This window comes from Bos indicus x Bos taurus, chromosome 18, assembly GCF_003369695.1.
Source record: "Bos indicus x Bos taurus breed Angus x Brahman F1 hybrid chromosome 18, Bos_hybrid_MaternalHap_v2.0, whole genome shotgun sequence".
Classification (NCBI taxonomy): Eukaryota; Metazoa; Chordata; class Mammalia; order Artiodactyla; family Bovidae; genus Bos; species Bos indicus x Bos taurus.
The window spans coordinates 52,469,583-52,488,551 of record NC_040093.1 but is presented as its reverse complement, the minus strand read 5'-3'; the positions used below and the strand labels follow the sequence as shown (position 1 = coordinate 52,488,551).

Here is an 18,969-nt window from a genome sequence, read left to right as displayed (position 1 = left end):
CCTGATGGATAGATTTCAACCTCCCATGGGGAATCAAAACACCTCCACCCGCACCTGAGTCCCTCCAGGGGGCGCCCTTGAGAAGCACAAGCTGCCACGTGGGGGTGGGGGTGGTGTGTGTGCACACAGTCACTTTTCTGCTCCCACCTGACACTTCAGCACAATTTATCTGACACCCTAACCTCTCAAGGGGGGAACCCTCTCTTCAGAGGGTCCTCGTAGGATCCCTTGGGGACACAGAGGATGAGACCTAAGCCTGACAAGTCGGCAGGGGGGAGGGTGCAGGGAGGGGCTGAAGGAGACCTACAGCTGGGGGTCCCAGTGGTTAGACCAGAGAACCAGCCCAACTCCGCTGCTGGTGTCGAGGCAGGTACAGAAGACCCCACCCCAAGGCAGTCCCCACGGTGGGGTGGAGATGTGGGGTGGGGACACAGGGCAGGCAAGCTGGGCTCCACAAACTCAACAACACAGGCAGGCCCCACCTGGGACCCGGGGAGACCCCAGACCTGAGCAGGGGCAGGGGCTGAGTGCTCAGGGGCCTGGCGAGCTGGCATGAAGGCAGCCAACTCTGTAAAGTCAAAAGCAAATAGAATGAGATGAAAAGGAAGGAAGGAACCAGCCCTACCGGCGCCCTCCTCCACCACATCCCTTGTGGATGAGATGAAAACAAAGGAACAAACCAGCCCCCAACACCCATGCCTTCTCCACTGTGTCCCCCGTGGAAACATGCCTGGCGTGACGGCTCTAGGGGTGGCTCTGCCTCATGCTGCTGCTGGCACCAGCTGCCCAGGGGGATGGCCAGGGCGCAGGTAGGGCCTTTTATGCTGGGCGGGCTGGCAGTCTAACATTAACCGGATGGCCTGGACCCATGGGAAGGACATCTGTCCACCACGCCCCGCACACAGCACTTCTCTAGACAGAACCAACCTGGGCTGGCAGGTGCCACGTGGCTCGCTCCCCAGCTAAATTAATTACATGTACTTTTACAAAGTGAGAGAAAGACCCTCAAAGAAATAAATCCACGCTAATTAACTAAATGAGACACGACAGTCCAGGTGGGCGAAAAACAGGAACTGGCCCCATGAGCTCTGGTTAGGACCAGCCCCTACCCACAGCTTCTCTCTCGGAAATTAACTGATAGCGTAATACCACCCTCCCTGTCCTTTTCTCTTTGCTACGCTGAGCCTGGCTTGTGCAATGGCTGATTAGGACCATCTGCCACGTGCCAGAAAGTAGAGGTTAAAATCTGCCTTAAGACCAGTTGCCTTTGGCCCCTGCTCCTCAACTGAAACCTTCAGATGTTCCCCATACCAGGTACGACAGTGGAGGGCTGTGACAAATGGACCCGGAGTGGCCCTCACTCATGGGCACCCTGGCCGGGCCCCCAGGGCTCCCAGTTGGTGGTCCTGCACTTGTCAGAAGCTGGTGGTGGACCCGCTTCAGGGTAGTGGGGCCCATGTGAGGCCTTGAGAACGTGGGGGCAGAGTCCCTGTCAGGGCACCAAAGCCGTCTTCAGCGGCAGGAGCTGAGCCCTGGCTGGGAGAGGCTCAGATGAAGGGGCCGACATGTGCAAGGGGCAAACAGCACCAGTGACTCTCAGCGTGTGGCTCGGGGGTGGACACACACTCAGTCCAGGCCCTCCAGGTCAGCCCCAACACAGCTGTCCTGTATTATGCACATCAGCACTGCCACTCCCAGCACAGAAGAGGAGCCAGAGGCTTAGAAAGGACCCGTCTTCAGTGACAGGGCCAGACCCGGGACTCTGGGGCCCTTCTGATACACATACCCCCACTGTGGGTGGGGAGAGGTGGAGCAGCAGGGAATTCCTTCTCCTGAGCATCCAGGATGGTGCAACCCACCACGTGGCTGGGACCCAGGGTGAGGGGCCCTGGGAGGGCAAGCCCAGGTGCCCTCCCACCAGTGGCCCGAGGAGCCTGGGCAGAGCAGAGAGCGGGGAAGGGTTGGGGGAGGAGGGACCTTTCTGGGCAGTCCTATATTTCCTTAGGTGGAAAGTGAAAACCCTGAGGCTTTGGTTTCCGCATGCAGCAAGAGGCTGGAGGATTGCATCACTCCTCCATTCACGCTCCACGTCAGAAGCCGGAAGCCGGGCGGGCTGGGGGCGGGGCGGGGAAGAGGCGTGGCCAGAGCCACGGGACGGGGAGGCGGGGCTCCTGCCCAGCAGCCCTCTCTGCTGTCATCTCTGCACACCTCAGCGGGTGTGGGGGTCTCCGCCCCAGGGTGAGCGGAGGCTCCCCTCCCCACCCCACAAATGAGGTCTCTGAGGATCCAGGAAGGGGGTGTGCCTGGCCAAGCCCAGCCCCAGGGCCCCCTTTCAGGGGACCAGGGCCATGCCCGGCAAGCGTCCCAGCCCCTGTGGACCCAGGAAAGGGGTGTGGCTGGCCAAGCCCAGCCCCAGGACCCCCAGGGCTCCGTGGACCCTGAGCTTAGCTCTGTCTCAGACAGTGGAGGCTCTTTGGTCGGGAGGGAAATGGGCTGGATCCCAGGACAAAGGGGACTCTGTAATATTCCTTTCTTTTTACAGAAAGAAGAATAAAAGCATAGAATGAGACGTTAATGTTCATTGACTTTGGCCGATGAGTAAACGCTTTACTACTCCCCATAATGTCCTTTCTATATGGGGCTCCATCCCAGCCTTAGACAGCAGGGCTGGGAGGCCGTCTGGGAAGCTGGGTCGGCCTCTGGCTGCCCTGGCTTTAAGTCCATCACCTCAACAAGGCACCTCAGCTTCCACATTGCAGGATGGAGGGGTCATCGGGTAAAACTAGGGTCTCTGCTGTCATCACCATGGTTAGGGGCAGCTCCCACCTGTGCTTCAGGGCAGGGGGCACAGTCTGCCCCAGGGCACCAGTAGGCAGGCACTGGCTGGAAGCTGGCCCCCTTGGGGTTCCCAGTGCTGACACCCCCCAGATAAACACCAGGCAACAGCTGGGGCCGGTAGATAGAGCCTGGTGGGCTTGGGAGAGGAGTGGCTGTGGGCTGTGGGCAGATGGCAGGGCAGGCGGGGCCTGGTGGCTGGTCCCTCAGGCTTTCAGGACTGGGCCTGTCCTGGCCTTGTCTGGCTGTGACATGGCACCTTGCTGCCCTGCAGGGGCGCCCCAGTTCTACCTTGCAAGGGGGTCAGGACCTCAGGTTTCCGCTAGAGGGCCAGCCACCTCCTGCAAAGTCACTATCCCCCCGTAACGAACTCACAGACTTGCACCCATCCTCATGTCTGGGAGGGCAGGACATGCTGCCCAGTGAGGGAGGGACAACCCCCGGCCGGCCTGGTGGGCTGCTCGCAACCCATGGCCCCCTGGACCACTGGTCATGCTTAGAGCCTGACCAGGAGTGCCAACTCCAGTTGCAACCTGGCCAACCAGGTGGCTTGAGTTCAGAGTCCTGTCTGCAGACTGCAAGCCACCCCCACCCCGCAATGCTGACTTGCAGGTAGAAGAAGGTATTCTGAGCTGGGTGAGCATACAAACGGGAGGTGTGCCCCAGGGCATTTATCTATCTGAGCAGCACCCAAAGGCTCTGCCCAGCCTTGCCCAGCCTGACCGGTTATCTCACTCTCCAGGCCTAGGGTCCACCTCCGATAACTCGTCACACACAGGCTGTCAGCTGTCAGCCACTGGGGGCAAGCCTCCCAGCCCCCAGCATATGCTGGACTTGAAACACAGCGGGGGCTATTTTCACTTAAAAACAAAAACACACCAAAACCCATTTCCCTCTCTGACCAGAGGTAAAACCCTCATGAGCCTTATCAGGGCTGCCCTTGGATTCTGTGCATGCCAATAACAAAATAACAACCTTGACAGCTGGGGCAAAGTATAAGCATCCACTGTCTATACCCCACTCAGTGCCCTCAGGGTCCCTCACCCTAACTGCCTCTGCTGGAGTTCAAACACACCAGAGCAAGGTCGTGGGCAGGCAACAGAACCATCCAGAACCACAGCATCTGGGGACTGGCTGCCCCCACTCATCAGAAAATTCAGCCACCGTCCCCATGTCTGTGAGGGGGCTGCAGCCATGGACCCTCCCTTGTCCCCAGGTCTGCAGGGACCATCCGCCCCCACCCCCAAGAATGAAAGGATGAAGGGCCCATGGGCCAGAGCCTGGAACCTCACTATCAACAAGCTGCCAGTGAGTCTCTTTGAAAGAGGTGCCTTCTTTTTAGGGTCCTTGATAAAAAAGGGGCAACACTTGAGGAAAAGACAGTCTGAGGCCCAGGAGTAAATGCTGACCCCACACAGGTGGGAGGGACTGAGATGCCAGGGAGATGAGCACCGTTTTATCAGAGCTTTGCTGGCAGGCCCCCAGCAGTGCCCCAAGACAGCCCTCAGTGGGCTCTGAGATGGGAGAGGAAGTGGCTGGCAGGCCACACGGGTTGCAGGAAGCCAGGCCAGCTGGTCTCCTGGGGCAGGAGCTGGTAGCAGGCCAGAGAGCAGCAGGTGCTGACCACTGCGACTGCGGCCGGACGAGCCCCAGGCCCAGGCAGTCAGCCTGCCCATCATCGGAGCCTCTACCCATCAAACAGGGTCACTCACTGGGCATCTGGACTCGGAGCCCTGGCTGCAGGTGGGCCAAGGTGGCTGGGAGAGTGGCTGGCAGTGGGGCTGACTGCTGAAAAGGCAGCGAGTTGCTCTCGGGGGTGTGTCCTGCCTTGACCTATTGTCCAAATCCGCTCGGCATGCAGGGACCCAGGGTTCAGAGGGTACTCGGTGAACCAGGTCCTCCGCTCTGGTCCCGGACTCCCTAATGTCCTCTGGGCTTGGGGTGAGCCCCCCACCCCCAGGCCCAGCCTCCATGGTGGCCTGTGCCCCACACCCAGCATTTCTTCCCTTCCTGCCCTAACTCCCCCTACCCAATAACAGACTGGTCTCCCACTGAGTGTACCACCTCCCAGAGCATCTGACTGGGCAGGCCTGAGAACCCACCGTTTCTGACAGTTGAGGGGTTCTGTCCAGAGGACCCACACGGAGAACCAGCAGCTGACTTCACGACATGTAATTCCCCTTTACTGGCTCCAAGAGAGTGAATGCCCAGGACTCACCCGTACCCCAGACATCAGGAGGCTGGCCTCACTTCCAGAGGCACTGGAGCACAGAGCCTACGCAGGGCGGCAGCTCGGCTCCAGGACCACCAACGATCCCACCACTGGCCACTCAAGATCGGAGCTTCCCGAGTCTGGAGAACTGAACGAAAATGAGGGAATTCCAGGGGCAGGGGCTGCTCAGACGGGACCCAGGGCTCCATCTAATTCCCATGTCCAATCTCTGCAGAGACAGGCCGTGGACGCAGGAGCAGGCAAACACAAAACCTCAGTCCAGTTGGGACGTAGCCCTTGTCGATCAATGATTTCTTATGAAAACAATTACTAATAGGCCAAGTCACATTTGAAAATGTGACCAGCCCCGGAACACGTGTTTCGTGTTTTCCATTTTTAACCTGGGCTGGGTGACACCCGGCCAGATCTCCCCCACCCTTGCTCGGAAGCAGAAGTCTCAGCCAGCATCTGAAACCGGGACTGACACTTAATTTCAAACACACCAGAAAGAGGCAGGTTCAGTCCTGCCTGAGATCTGCTGACACACAAACCTTGAAGTTAGCAGGAAACTCCATGAATAGCCACATCTCATTTTATTGGGTTCTTCCAAAGCAGAGCCCTGCAGAATAAACAGAGGTTCCCAAAGGCCCCCCACAACCCCAAGAACACCCAGGAGCCACAGGAAGGAGCCCCTTCTAAGTTGGTCCTGATTTCTCACATGCTGTGTGATCTTGGGCTGGTGACTTACTGGGTCTGAGCCTCTGTATTTCCTCATCAGCTAACTGGGAATACTGCTGCAGGCCCTGACTGTCGAGCCTGCAAGTTATTAAACTGAGCGGTCATGGTCGAGTGAAGATGTGCTAAGGAGCCGAGGCTGTGCGTGCGGGTGTCTCCACAGTTAGTATCCATGCCCGGCTCGCACCTCCCTGGTCTGGAAACCCCCAGCTCACTGCAAACCTGCTGCACCTGAGGGTGACGGGCCCCCACGGCCCCCACTCTGAAACCTAGTTTGCTAGTTAGGGGAGGGGGGTGAGGACATCCAGGCCTCCCGAGTCCCACTCCTGTGCGGTGGCCCCTTGCCTGAGGTCTTCAGCCCCGGTGCCTGTGACAGGCTCCCACACTGTGCTACTGCAGACTGGTCAGCCTGGGGGGCCTGGACGTCACACCTCCCAACCAGGTGGTTCCAATGCAGTCAGTGGGGGGACCCATCAACTGGGCCAAGTCCTTAGGGCCCCACCACACACACACTGCTGACATCCCTGGAGGGGAGGGGACTCTGAAGCAGGCTGTCACATTGGTGGGGGCCCTGGGGCAGGGGTCCCGAGCAGGATGTGGGGAAGCACGATGAAGTAGCCTGCCCTCCGCTGTGAACACCCCCATTCATGCGTGTCTGCCTCCCAGCGAGGCTGCCCCCATCCCCAATCTGTTCCCCTGACTCAGCCTCAACACCCAGCAAGAGTCCTCATGTGGACCAAACAGGGCTGACTTCAGGGCCTGAGGACCCCGCACCAAAGTGCAGGCAGACAGCGCCTTGCCCACACGACCCGAGGACACTCCCCTGGTCCCCTGTGATGGGCCAGCCACCAACTCTGGAGGGACCCCCCCATTCATCCCCATAACCGAGGGAATGAATGCATGATTGTCAAGACTCTGGTGACCTTTCCTCCCTGCCCAGACCCCCTGAGCAGACAGCCCCTCCCTGTGCCCAGTGGGGCCGGAGCTCCTGGTCCCCTTGCCAGGCACACCTGCTCTGTCATTTCCTGCCTGGCCAGTCCTTCCGAAAGTGGACCCCTGCTGAAATGGGTCAGAACTCACACACCCTCTGCAGGTACAACCTGCCCGCACTGCTCTGCTCCAGGTTCTGAAACCCAGGACCAGAGAGGCCCAGCACCCAGCCCTGGGTTACACAGCCAGGGCCTCAGGAGCCTTTCGGCTGACAGGATGTCCTTGACAAGTACCAATTGAAGAAGACCCAGCCCTGTAGCCTGTGTCCCTGCTGAGGGCTGAATCCCGTACCGGCCTTGGGCAGAGACCTCGGTTCTGTACTGGCTACACTTGGGGTGACTCTCCTCTGGGTTGACAGCCAGCAACCAAGGTCAGGGTGACTCAGAGGGCGGATTGGGTTGCCTACAGCATGCTGGAGGCTTCTGAACAGGCAAATCCCCCGGGGGTGGGGTGGGTGGGGCCCAGAGAACTGCCTCTGCCTGGAGGCTGGTCTGGACGGACCGGGTTGGGGTAGGATACACCTCCCTCCGGCACAAGAGGGTGTCAAGGCCACCTACCAGCCCACCCTCCCAAGCAAGAATTCAGGACTCCTCCAGGACTAAAGAAAGAGTTGGGTGGGGGCCTCCTGCCAGGATGCAGACAGGACCCCAACCATGAGCCAAGAACCACCACTGGATGGAGCAGTGGTCCCACTGTGGGGAAGGGAAGGGGCAAAACTGGGCGGTGGGGGCGTCAGGTGTGCTCTGGGATCCCTTGGTCAATCCAGACCCAGCAGACCCAGGAAGGTCACACCAACTGGGGGTGTGGAGTCACGTATGCCCAGTCCCCGGCACCTCTCATGGAAGGAGAGGACAGGAACTGGAGGCCAGCGTGGGCACAGGACAGGGCCCGTGGCCACAAGGCAGCTGGAACCCATAGGGCAGCTGTTGGCCACCCTGCTCTGGAACGTCATTTGCAAGGGGAAGGTCTTGAGAGGAATATGGCGTTTTCCTAGACAGCTCCCTGTAAGAGGTCTGACTCCCCACAGTGGGGGAAGATACAGGGTGAGGGGTGGAATATGGCGGGGAGTGCTTCCCAGGAAGTCCAGGGCACAAACCTCAGATCCACTAGTGTTTGCCCCTGATGACCAGGCACTTGGACATGGTATCGGCCACTGTCCCAGACCCTGGCACCCTCCACCCTCACCACAGACATGGCCACGTCCCCACATGCCGGGTGACAGAGGTGGCTCAGGACGAGGACACCCTGTCTCCCTGGCTGTAAAGTTGAGGGGATGGCAGATCTCAAAGGCTGGGCGTTTCTTTCAAGATAGGGGCAGCGGTCCCGGGGGTCTGGGAACCTGCGATTGAGGGTTTGGGGGGAACATCTCTGGGCAGGGTCTGCATACTGGGAGGGATCATCAAGGGGCCCGTGACCCAGAGGAAAAGGGTCAGAAATGCTGTCTCCCGCCTCCCTTGGGTCACGCGCTCTGTCGAGTACTCGCTGCACCCCGTGACTGGGCCGGAGCGCTTTCATGTCTGGCCGGGAAAGTTGGATTTCAGGGCTAATTACCCGGCTGTCGTCTGCACTCAGCTCACAGCCTGCAATCCCAGGGTCGCCAGCTCCTTGGAAACACCCAGAAGCCTCTGCTTTGCGAGGCAAGGAGCTTAGGCCGGGCAGCTGGCAGACATCCAGACAGCTTGCAGTGGGTGCGGATGGTGTGCCGGCCTTGCTGGGACAGGCCTGGTTTAAGGCCTAGGGACACAGTGGTGGACACGCCAGGAGGGTCTCTCATCGCCAGGAAGGGGGGACCACAATGGGAATCCTGGGGGAGAGGTGTGCTGCCACACAGCCCCTCTTCACGTCATGACCTCAACTGACCATCCTGTCCTGGAGCCAGCTAGCAATGGCTGCCCCAGTGCTGGGAGGGGCCGCCAGTGGGGTGGGCTGAAACGCCGCCACCCCCCACGCTAAAAGGGGGTGCGAGGAATGGCTTCTAGCTCAAGACATCGAGGGCGAGAATGATCACGGCCATGGTGTGACCCTTTGTGTGGGGTGCCACGTGCATCAGACACGTCATGGCAGAGTTCCCACAAACACCAGGAACCCGAGTCACAGATGCAGAAACAGGCTGGGCGGTTGTGTGAATTTCTCTAAAACAGAACCCAAGTCTGTCCACATGTAGAATGCAGGCTCTTCACCTGCCACGAGCAGGAGATATCCCAGGTCATGGGTCCCCGAGGACAACAGCTGAGGACCCCACCCCCACTCCACACGGGCTGCCCAGTGAGGCCAGCTCACCCTAGGGGAGCCTTGGCATCCCATCTGACCCCTGGGAGAAGGAGGGAAGCTGTGCTCTCCAGGCCCACTAAGGGCCACCAAGCTGGAAGGGGATGTAGAGTCTCACTCTTGGCCACCAGCAGACCTGCCAGGTTCCACCAGATGGGTGATAACTAGGGGGTTGTGGGAGAGGGCGAGGGGGAGGTTGGGCGACTCGAGGTCACCTTCTGTGTCCAAACTCAGACAGCTTCTGAGTCTGGCCTGGAGAGATCCTCAGTCACTCACCTGAGTGACCTCTGCCACTCTGATAAAAGCCAGGGTCACCTGAATCTCAGGTGCCATCAGTAAGTGCTGGATGATCCCTGCAAACCTAGACGCACAGCAGACTCCCAGGCTGTCATAGCGGACTCCCGGGCTGTCAGCAAAGAGTCACGGAGCTTGTGTCATTCACCTTCACGGAAAGACAGAAACCCCAGGGTCGCACCATGAAAGGGCCCCACGCTGTCATTTCCACGTGTCATGTAGGTCTGACGTGGAAAGACCTACAAGAAAAGGGACCTTCCCCCATTTATTTTGTCTGCAGGATCATTCTAAGCACCAGAGCCAATGTGAGCCACCATACGTAGAGAGCAGCTGTCCTGGGGCATGCCTGGGGCAGGAAAGGCAATTGGCAAAACTGTGGCTCCACAACATGCTGTTCAAAGGGTGGGCCCCTGGGCTGTTCACCATGCATTGGCTCAGGCTGTGGGCTGCTGGGCTGGGGCGCATGGGCTTGCTGCCACAAGCGGGGGGCTCAGGGAGTGCGAACCTGGCATGTGTGCAATAATCAACAACAATTAGAAACTGTGGCTTTTCACTGCCATCTCAGATGCGCCCAAGAGCAGACCCTTTCTTGGGTGGTTGTGACCTTCCTGCCAGCCTCGGACAAGCCCCCATCCCCCTCTATATGTGGCAGGCTCTAGACTAGCACTCCCTCCTTCAGACAGCATATCCTTGTGTTACTATAAATCTCCTTTTCACCAGAAAATACAACACACAACACACACACAACACACTCGCAAGGGTGGTTCAGGGAAAAGAGCAGAGAATGGCCAATGGACACGTGAAGAACATCATCCCAGCTTGCATGAGAAGGGGTGGAACTTATGTGACCCTCCTTGCCGCCCACAGGAGTCCTGGTGAGGGCTTATCCGCCACAGCCACTCCAGAATCCATCCCATGGCTTCACCTGCTTAAACCCAAAAGCTTGAGAAAGTGAGGGATCCACTTTCCAAGATCACAGAGGGGCCCTTTAAGGCAGTGTTATGTCATCACATCCTGGGCCCAAACATTAGACCTAGCAACGATGAAAATCGGACAATGAAAATTCTACTGACAGAAAATCAACAAAGAGGGGCTTTTCCTCACTCGGCCCAAAGCATCGTCTGAGAAGCCCACTGGAAGCCACAGGTTCCCCTGCCTTCAGGCAGATCAACTATCTCTGTGACTGTTCCTAGATTTGGGCCAAAGGTTTTTACAAGCTGAGATGTTCATTGCTGAAATTCCCCTCAAAGGCAAGACGTCCCCCTCCCCCGGCACGGCCGCTCTGTGGTCTCAGGTCTCCCTGGGACACCACTTCTCAGAGAATGCCTCTGAAAGCCCCCCACCCAACACACACACAGTGAGCTGGTGCCCCAGGCTCCAGAATTCCAACAGCACCAGCGCGTACTGCTGGTCAAAGCCGCTCCAAGCGATGGCACGGCTCCCTGAGTCTTGGGGCTTGGACAGAAACCAGCCCTGCTGGCTCCACACCTCTGTGCACCTCAAGGTTTAGGCAAGGCCTCAAATCAGGTGGCTGGACACTTCCACCCTGCACGTCTCCCGAGATGTTTGCAGCCATAGACAAAGATACGAAAACCATGTGGCTTTCAGTACAAAAATTTTTTCCTGAAATACCACCAGAAAACAACCCACCAACATACCAGAACCTCCTCCACCAACATCCTGGGACCTCCTCCACCAACATCTGGGCTGTGCCCAGTGTGTGTATTTCAGCACAGCTTGGGATCCCAAAGCCAGCACCCACCCTGCACACACTTAAGATGCAGTTAAGCCCCTTCTTTTAAGACTGGCTAGAGGATGCAACCTTCCATTGTCTACAAGAGCAACTCATTCATTACCCACGCACAATTTTACTATTATTGGTTTTTTTTTTTAATTTTATTTTATTTTTAAACTTTACGTAATTGTATTAGTTTTGCCAAACATCAAAATGAATCCATCACAGGTAAACATGCTCAGTCGGGAAGGGCTGACTCTTACAAAACCAATAATACATGTGTGTATTATTGGTTTTGTAAGAGTCAGCCCTTCCCGACTGAGCATGTTTGAATGACGTTTGTTGATTTTTTTTTTAAACTACGATCTCTCTCCACAGACAGTAAGGCTTGGGGAAATCAAAGAACACAGAAACAGACAGGCTTCTCAGGCACTCCACGTGGGTGCCTCTCAGGAGGTAAGTAAGGGTCAGCTTAAGCATGGTTCCGGAAGGACCGAGTGGAAAGGCGCTTCTGGCGAGGCTCAGGGCGGGGACCCTGCTGTGTAACTCACTGCGGAGTTCCCAAGACTGTGTGGAAAGGAATGAATGAAACGCACGTGGTATTGGGGCCCTTGCCCTCAGTCTAGAACTCTGGGGTCGGACCGGGGAGGGGGGCGGGGGCGCGGGGTGTAGGGATAGTCCAGGAGTGCCGGGAGGGCCAAGGATGCGGCGACCACGGTTCGGCACACATCCCCTACTCCAACCCTCCCCGCGCCCGCCGGTGTCCCAGGGCCCCGGTACTCAGTACTCACGCACGCAGAGGCAGGCCACGAGCTTGGCAGCCTCCTCGGGGACAGGGCAGGTGGGGAAGATCGGCTTGAGCAGGTAGGTGGCGAAGACGAGCGCCACGATGTACTGCGAGGAGGGCCGGATGATGAGCAGCTCGATCCACAGCTTGAGGAAGGCGGGCAGCGAGCCGTACACCTCCAGCATGTAGGCGTAGTCGCCGCCCGACTTGGTGATGGTGGTTCCCAGCTCGGCGTAGCAGAGCGCGCCCACGATGGAGAACACGCCACACACGGCCCAAACCACCAGCGCCAGCCCGGGCGAGCCCGCCTCTTTGAGCACTCCGGTGGGCGTCACGAAGATGCCCGAGCCGATGATGGTGCCCACGATGATGGCCACGCCGTTCAGCAGGGTGATGTTGCGCTGCAGGGTCACCTCGCCCTCCGCGCCGTCCGCGCCCCGCGCCGCCAGCATCCGCTCCCGCGCCTGCCGTTCCTCCTTCTCGTTCTCCGGGAGGGTGGCCGCCGCCGCGCGCCGCTTGGGGCCTGAGCCCGCCATGCTGCCGCGCAGGGTCGGGCCGGGCAGGGCCGGGAAAGTCCGGACACCCGGCGCGCGCCGCCCACCGGAGAGAACCGGCTCTCCTACCGCGATCGTGGCGGTAGCCAACAAAACTCCACCATTTATACCGGGACGGTGGCCCCGCCCCCGGCCCGCCCCGTCATTGACGCGCCTCGCCCCGGGGGTGTGGCCTCCACAGCCGTTAAGAACCGGATGCTCCCACTCGGCTCACGCGAAGTACGCAGTGACCTGCATGGCTGGTGCTCCTGGCCCCACGTGGTCCCGGGAATCCCGGCTCCGCCGCGCGCGCGCGCGCGGAGCACTGGGCTCCTCGACCCCCTCACTAGCTCCGTGGTCATCGCCGCCCCTCTCCCGCGTGCACTGGGGACCCCAGCTGCTCGAGCGGAAGCGGGTGGGTTACAGCAGGGCCGACGACCTGGGGCCACCGCAGAGGATGAGTGGGATTTGGGGCGTCTTGGGGGCTCAGTCAGAGGAGGCAATGCCTGCCAACCTGGAGGGCGCCCAAGGCCCGAGGTGGTAGGACCCCGCTTGGTCCGCTCATCCCGGGGACCTGGGGAATATATTAAGATGGTCAGAACCGCCTCTGGGGAGTGGGGGTGGGTGGCGAGCTCTCGAGATCCAGGTTGGGCCTAGGACCCTAAATCCCAGGGCTGAAGGAGCACGATCTCGCATCTGAGCTCATTCATTCCTGGGCTCGGAAATTCTCATTCTATCGCAGGGGGAACGGCTTTGCCAATGAGCAGCGTTCAAGGGCTCATGGCTTGGAGGAGCAGCGACAAAGAATCTGGGAAAACCGGACTCTGCAGAAAGCTCGGTTACATTGACAGAATGAGGGTTTCCTGAAGGAGCCCGGTCTGCAGGGTGAAAGGGCCTTAGCCTTGAAGGACTCCAGAGGCACCTGGATTGGAGGGCCAGCAGGTAACCAGTGCTGAGTCAGAAGGGGAAATGCAAGATGACCAGTCACTGCAGGCCTGCAAGCAGGAGTCAGACATGCTTGCTGATGAAATTGATGTGTGCACAGAGAAAGAATTTAGAATCCCATCTCGGGGATTTAGCCAAGGCATATCATTTGGACCTTCCACATCCCCCCTCTCCCCGCGCTGTCCCCAACAGGCCAGCCCTTCATCTGCAGTGTTCGAACCAAACACTTCGACAAGCCTTGGCAGCTGGAAGATCACATAGCACAAATATTAGCTTGCGAGATGTCTAAGTCAGTGACTTGGTGGAATCAGGAATAACCTCTCAGCTCTTGTTCTTCCCATTGTCCTTTTAGAGGGTGCTGCCTTGCAAAGACCAGACAACCAAAGCTAAGCAAACTTTCTGACCCTTTATCAGGTGTGAGCCCTTGGTGTACAAAGTCTCATTTAATAGAAGAGCTGCTGATGTTACTGTAGATGAAGAAACAGTCTCAGCAGAACAACGGGACTTGTCTGACCAGTGCCCTGAACCTATGTGGTGCTCATTCTGTCGCCTCTCTTCTTGTGGTTTATTTATCACTAAATTTGCTTTACGAGGATGGCAGTTATTTGCAATGCTCTAAGGAGAGGTCCCGAGCTCCTCCACCCTGTACTCCCATAGCAGGCACCTCCTGGAGCACCTCCTCCAGACATAGACAGGCAATCAATAATTGCTCATCAGAGTGTAAAATTAACAACCATGATAAGCCCAGGGCTCTAAGGAGCCAGAGCCAGGTGGAAGGAACCAGGCCACTCCACTACAGCTTTCCTAGGGTAAGAATTAACAAGGGAGATGGAAGGGACGGGATATGCATGTGGACTTGTCGGTGTCTCCCGTGGGGGCTTCTGGGAACCTGCAGAAGACTTAATAGCTGGATGGTAACAACCTCCAGTGGTGTTTCCACCATCTCATGGCAGCTGTGCCACCATTGTCAGTTTCTACCTGGTTTTTGTGTGAGAGTGTACTAGATTTCCAAGGGTAAACTTGATTGTCTGTGTGTGTGTGTGTGTACCTCAGACTTCCCTTACCAGAAATTTAGAACCTTGCTGCTAAGTCACTTCAGTCGTGTTCGACTCTGTGTGACCCCAGAGACGACAGCCCACCAGGCTCCCCTGTCCCTGGGATTCTCCAGGCAAGAACACTGGAGTGGGTTGCCATTTCCTTCTCCAATGCATGAAAGTGAAAAGTGATAGTGAAGTCATTCAGTTGCGTCCGACTCTTAGCGACCCCATGGACTGCGGCCTTCCAGGCTCCTCTGTCCATGGGATTTTCCAGGTAAGAGAACCTTAGCTGGTGGTAAAAACTCATCTGCCATTGCAGGAGATGCAGGAGACAGGTGACTTGGCATGCAGGATGCAAAAACCTTAGCTAACAGCACCATCTGGTGGACAGAAAAGCAACTTCTTGTCCCAGGCAGGTTCAGTTCTGCTCACTCTGCGGTGCTCTTCAGTTGTTTTAGTCCCTCAGTGTCCAATTCTTTGGAATCCCATGGACTGAAGCTGTTCAGGCTCCTCTGTCCCTGGGATTTCCCAGGCAAGAATAATGTAGTGGGTTGCCATTTCCTTCTCCAAGGGATCTCCCAGACCCAGGGATCAAACCTGGGTCTCCTGTATTAGCAAGCGGGTTCTTTACCACGGAGTCAACCAGGGAAGCCCACTCTTTTCAATGCTAGCCAGTAGTTTCTTAAAAGTTATGTCATTTATTCTCACAAGGATTGGTGGAGAATAACTTGGGCATTTCTACAGGGAGAGCTTGGGAGTTTCAGTCAAAAACCTTAAAACCGTGTGTCTCACCTGACCTGTAATTGCACTTGCAGAAGTAGATCTAAGGTGGTAAGGATTGTGCTGAGTTTTGGCTACATGATTGTTTATTGTAGTTTTAAGAACGAAGTCGCCAAGCATGGAAATAATCCAAAGTCCCTGGGGACTTGCTTTGGCAAATGTTGCTACATCCGTGTGGTGGGATCCAGCGTAGCTCTTAAAAACCCGGAGGTACACCTCTAAGCACAATGCGCTCTTGACGTACAGATGAGTGAAACAATGGAGTGTCACGTTCCAGAGTCCTATCTGGTGGGCCCTGGGGGTGCTCTGGAGGAGCCCAGGTGCGTGCTGAGCTCTGGGAGAGCTGCCACATTTGGAGGAACAAGCAGTTTGATTCTCGGCTTCACGATGCAATCTGGGCCCAAGTCGCTGCCTCTTCCACAGAGGAGCCTTTCCCAGGGCCTCTTGGAACAGGGAGTGTTGGCCTTGGAGAAGCTGAGCCCAGCAAGGACCTATCCCCACACTTCAATGAGAGGATCTGTGTCTCTGGGTCAGGGGTTGCACACTATGATCCCTTAGGGGAAGTCTCTCCTGTCTGGGGGCTTGGCGGCTCTGGGTCCAGTCTTGGGAGAGAAAAGCCCGTCACAGGAAGGGTAGGCTGGATGTTGGGCCAGTGTAGGAGGTGCCTTGAAGATTTTCTGCCGGCTCTCTGAACTCTCTCCTGTTATTTCCAAACCAGTGAATTTTCAGATTCCTCCTGGCAAAATGTGGGCTTCAGAAAATGGGGGGTGGGGGTGGGGAAGCGGGTGAAGGTGGATAAATGCACAAGCTCCAGTTTTGAGATGGATAAGTCCCGGGGAGGGTGGGGGGCGTCTAATGTACAGCCTGACGACCATCGTTAATAATGCCGTACAGCATACTTGAAAGCTCCTCAGAGGGTAGATCTGAAAAGTTCTCATGACAAGAAAAAAGGTGGAGCTATGTGAGGTGGTGGATGAGAACTGAACTTACTGTGGTCATCACGTTGCAAAATAAGCACATATCAAATCACTATGTTGTACGTCTGAAACGCACACCAGGTTATATGCCAATAAAACTGGGGGCAAAGAGTACACGAAGGCGATTTCACAGCAGCGGCAGAGACCATGGGCTTGAAGGTCAGACCGCCTGAGTCCCCACCTGGGCCCGCTGCATACCTGCTGAAGGAACTTGGGCAGACCTACCCCACTCTGGGCCTCATTTTCACTTTCTGTAAAATGAAAATTATAGTACCTACTGCAAATGAACTAATATATGTGAAGTGCTCAGATCAGAGTCTATCCCAAAGGAACAACTCAACCCCCAGTAGTAGTAGTAGAGCCTATAACGTGGCTGGAAAAATCAAAGAAATTTATACCAAAATGGTAACAGCAGCCACCTTCAGATGGGGGGGGGGTGAACCTGCTATTTGACCTCTTCTTCTTTCTCTTTTTCTGTTGTTCCTCAACTACCTACAGTGAAACATACTCTCTTTACATGGTGAATCTTGTTTAAGAGTTCAGTTTCAAATTCCCAATGTTGAAAGAAAATTTAGTCACAAGCACAGAAAAAGCCTTGTAGTTCAGCCTTCCTTTCCAAACCCAGCTGCATCCTTCTCTCCTGCCCTGGTTTGCGATCTTCCTCAGGGAACATACGAGTCTCTGTGAAGACGCCTTTCTGCCTGTCTGGCTTGGTCTCTGCCTATTTGTGGAGAGGGGCAAACTCTGAAATTTTTCACCTTGGGAAGGAAACAGTTGGGGAGAGCTGAATGGCCTGAAAAAAATCTTTAATCAGCAGAAGTGGAGTCAATGTCAAGTGGCATTCCAAGCAAAAGTCGTCAGGAGGTGCATTTGACTGGAAGCAAAGCCTACTGTTTCTTTTTTTTTAGGGGCGGTGGTGCTGTGCCATGTGGCTTGCAGATCTTAGTTTCCTGACCAGGGATTGAACCTGTGCCCCAGCAGTGAAAGCACCGAGTCTTAACCCCTGGACCACCAGGGAATCCCTAAAGCCTACTGTTTCTATGGATACATACAACCCACAAAAGAGACACGGAGAGCGAGTGACTTTCTGCGGCACCTACAGACCCTGGGCTCTGACAGGCAGGGCATCCCCAAGGTCTAAGAGGTGCCCGTGCCCCTGGGTTGCACTCAGGGCGCTCCTGCTTCGACAGCTGGTCCAGAATTGCACTTCCTCGCGTGTGCAGATGGGCTGGTGGCCCAGGCTCCAGGGGATGCTCTGGGGTCGGGGGTGAGGGGTCAGCCTGAGCCTCACCTTCCACATTTGCACCAGGGTCGGGGAAGTAATGGTGCTTCTTTCTCACGTTGTTTCAAGTTTAAGTGAGATACGGCGTGTACAGCCTCTCAGAGAGCGCAAGAGTTAACAGCCTCCCTCTCTGACTAGGTTGACCTATATCATCCCTCTGTCTCGCTGGAAGCGACCACAGATGGTGGCAAGGAGGCAGAAGGCTGGGATGCTGGTAAATGGATGGCTCTTTGCTTGCTGTTACAGTCTCAGACTTCTTACCACTCAAGATTTGTGGTTGTAATTCTTCTGCAGAATCCAAGGGTGATGGCCTGAGTATGCATACTCCTACTAGGGCCTGGATCATTAACTCACTCTTTTTCCTGGAAAAAAAATGTACCCGATAAGCCCTTCACTGATGTGGAAGCCACCCTGCCTTGTGCGGCTGCCCTGCTGTCTGTCCGCACTCGCATGGAACTCACATTTGTGTCCTTTTCACGTAGCAAATGTCTTTTCCTCTTCAGGAAACTCGTTCTTAAAAGTCGTGCTTTGGTGGTGCTCCTCTGTTAGTTTTTTCCTGTCTGCACATGTGAACAGGGGACTGCCCTCATTAGTCTTAGAACTTCAGTTCTGTTTCCCCAACACATGTGTGGCATCTCTGTCACACTGACTGTTGAGCCCAAACCAGGACTTGAAGATGTTTTGTGTCATTTAATTATTGCATCAGCCATAGCTTGACCCCGATTGTGGCTGGAGGAATAAGACACTGGCTTATTATATGACACTGAGTGGTCAGCCAGGTTCAGACCCACCATGGGCCTTTGATCGTAGCTGTGATGCTGTGACCTCCCACTCACCCAACCAGGCCACCTGCCCTTCGGACTAGATTGATGAGTGTGACTTCTTTTGGCCACAAGTGGCTTTATTTTAGCTCTCCTGGGGGCTTCTGAAAGTTTCATTTCTCTCATTGGAAACCCCCCATTCTTGTGGAGGGCAGGCTTAGTGACTTTCCCCACACAGGCTTTCCAGCACCCTCCAGCTTCTCAGCAAGGTCATCCAATTTTCTGAAGTTCACAGGGTGGACATGGTGAATGTCTGTAATTCTGAGTGGAACCAAGACCTGGGGATTTCTGAGTAACAGTAGAAGCAAAGCTGGAGACACTGAGGCTAGGTTTTCTATGGTGGTCTCCACTAAGTTAAAAAAAGAAAAATCAGAGTTTGCCTAGCACCCAGGCTCTAGGCTTGTGGCAGCCACTGTGGGGGCTGATTATGTGCTCAGAAGGCCGGCCCTGCTTGTTGAGGGGTCTAGAGAAGCAATACTGTGGTGGCAAACAGGGCTTGAGAGTTCAGGACTAGCTGTCAGTGAATCGATGGATGGATGATGGATAAATGCAGGCGGTCCATGCACACAAGGGACTGTCCAGTTCAGCCATAAAAAGGAGTGAGGCGCTAACCTACCACAATGTGGACGAACTGTGAAAACCCTCCGCTCAGGGCAATGGCTGGATGCCTGGGAGTGTCTGGTATCATTTACATGAAATGACAGAGGATGTTGAGGCTGGAGAGATACCAAGTACGTT

The 18,969-nt window shown here is 56.1% G+C and overlaps 1 protein-coding gene across 1 annotated transcript in view; it reads right to left on the bottom strand.

The window, feature by feature from the left end:
* The window catches only part of SLC7A5 (solute carrier family 7 member 5), a 28,851-nt gene extending 16,350 nt beyond the window's left edge, over positions 1-12,501 (bottom strand). The window contains exon 1 of the mRNA XM_027513847.1: positions 11,861-12,501. Within this exon, the coding sequence (XP_027369648.1) occupies positions 11,861-12,392 (532 nt within the window). The 5' untranslated portion in view covers positions 12,393-12,501. The remainder of the gene's footprint in view (positions 1-11,860) is intronic.
* Positions 12,502-18,969: the final 6,468 nt, after the last annotated feature.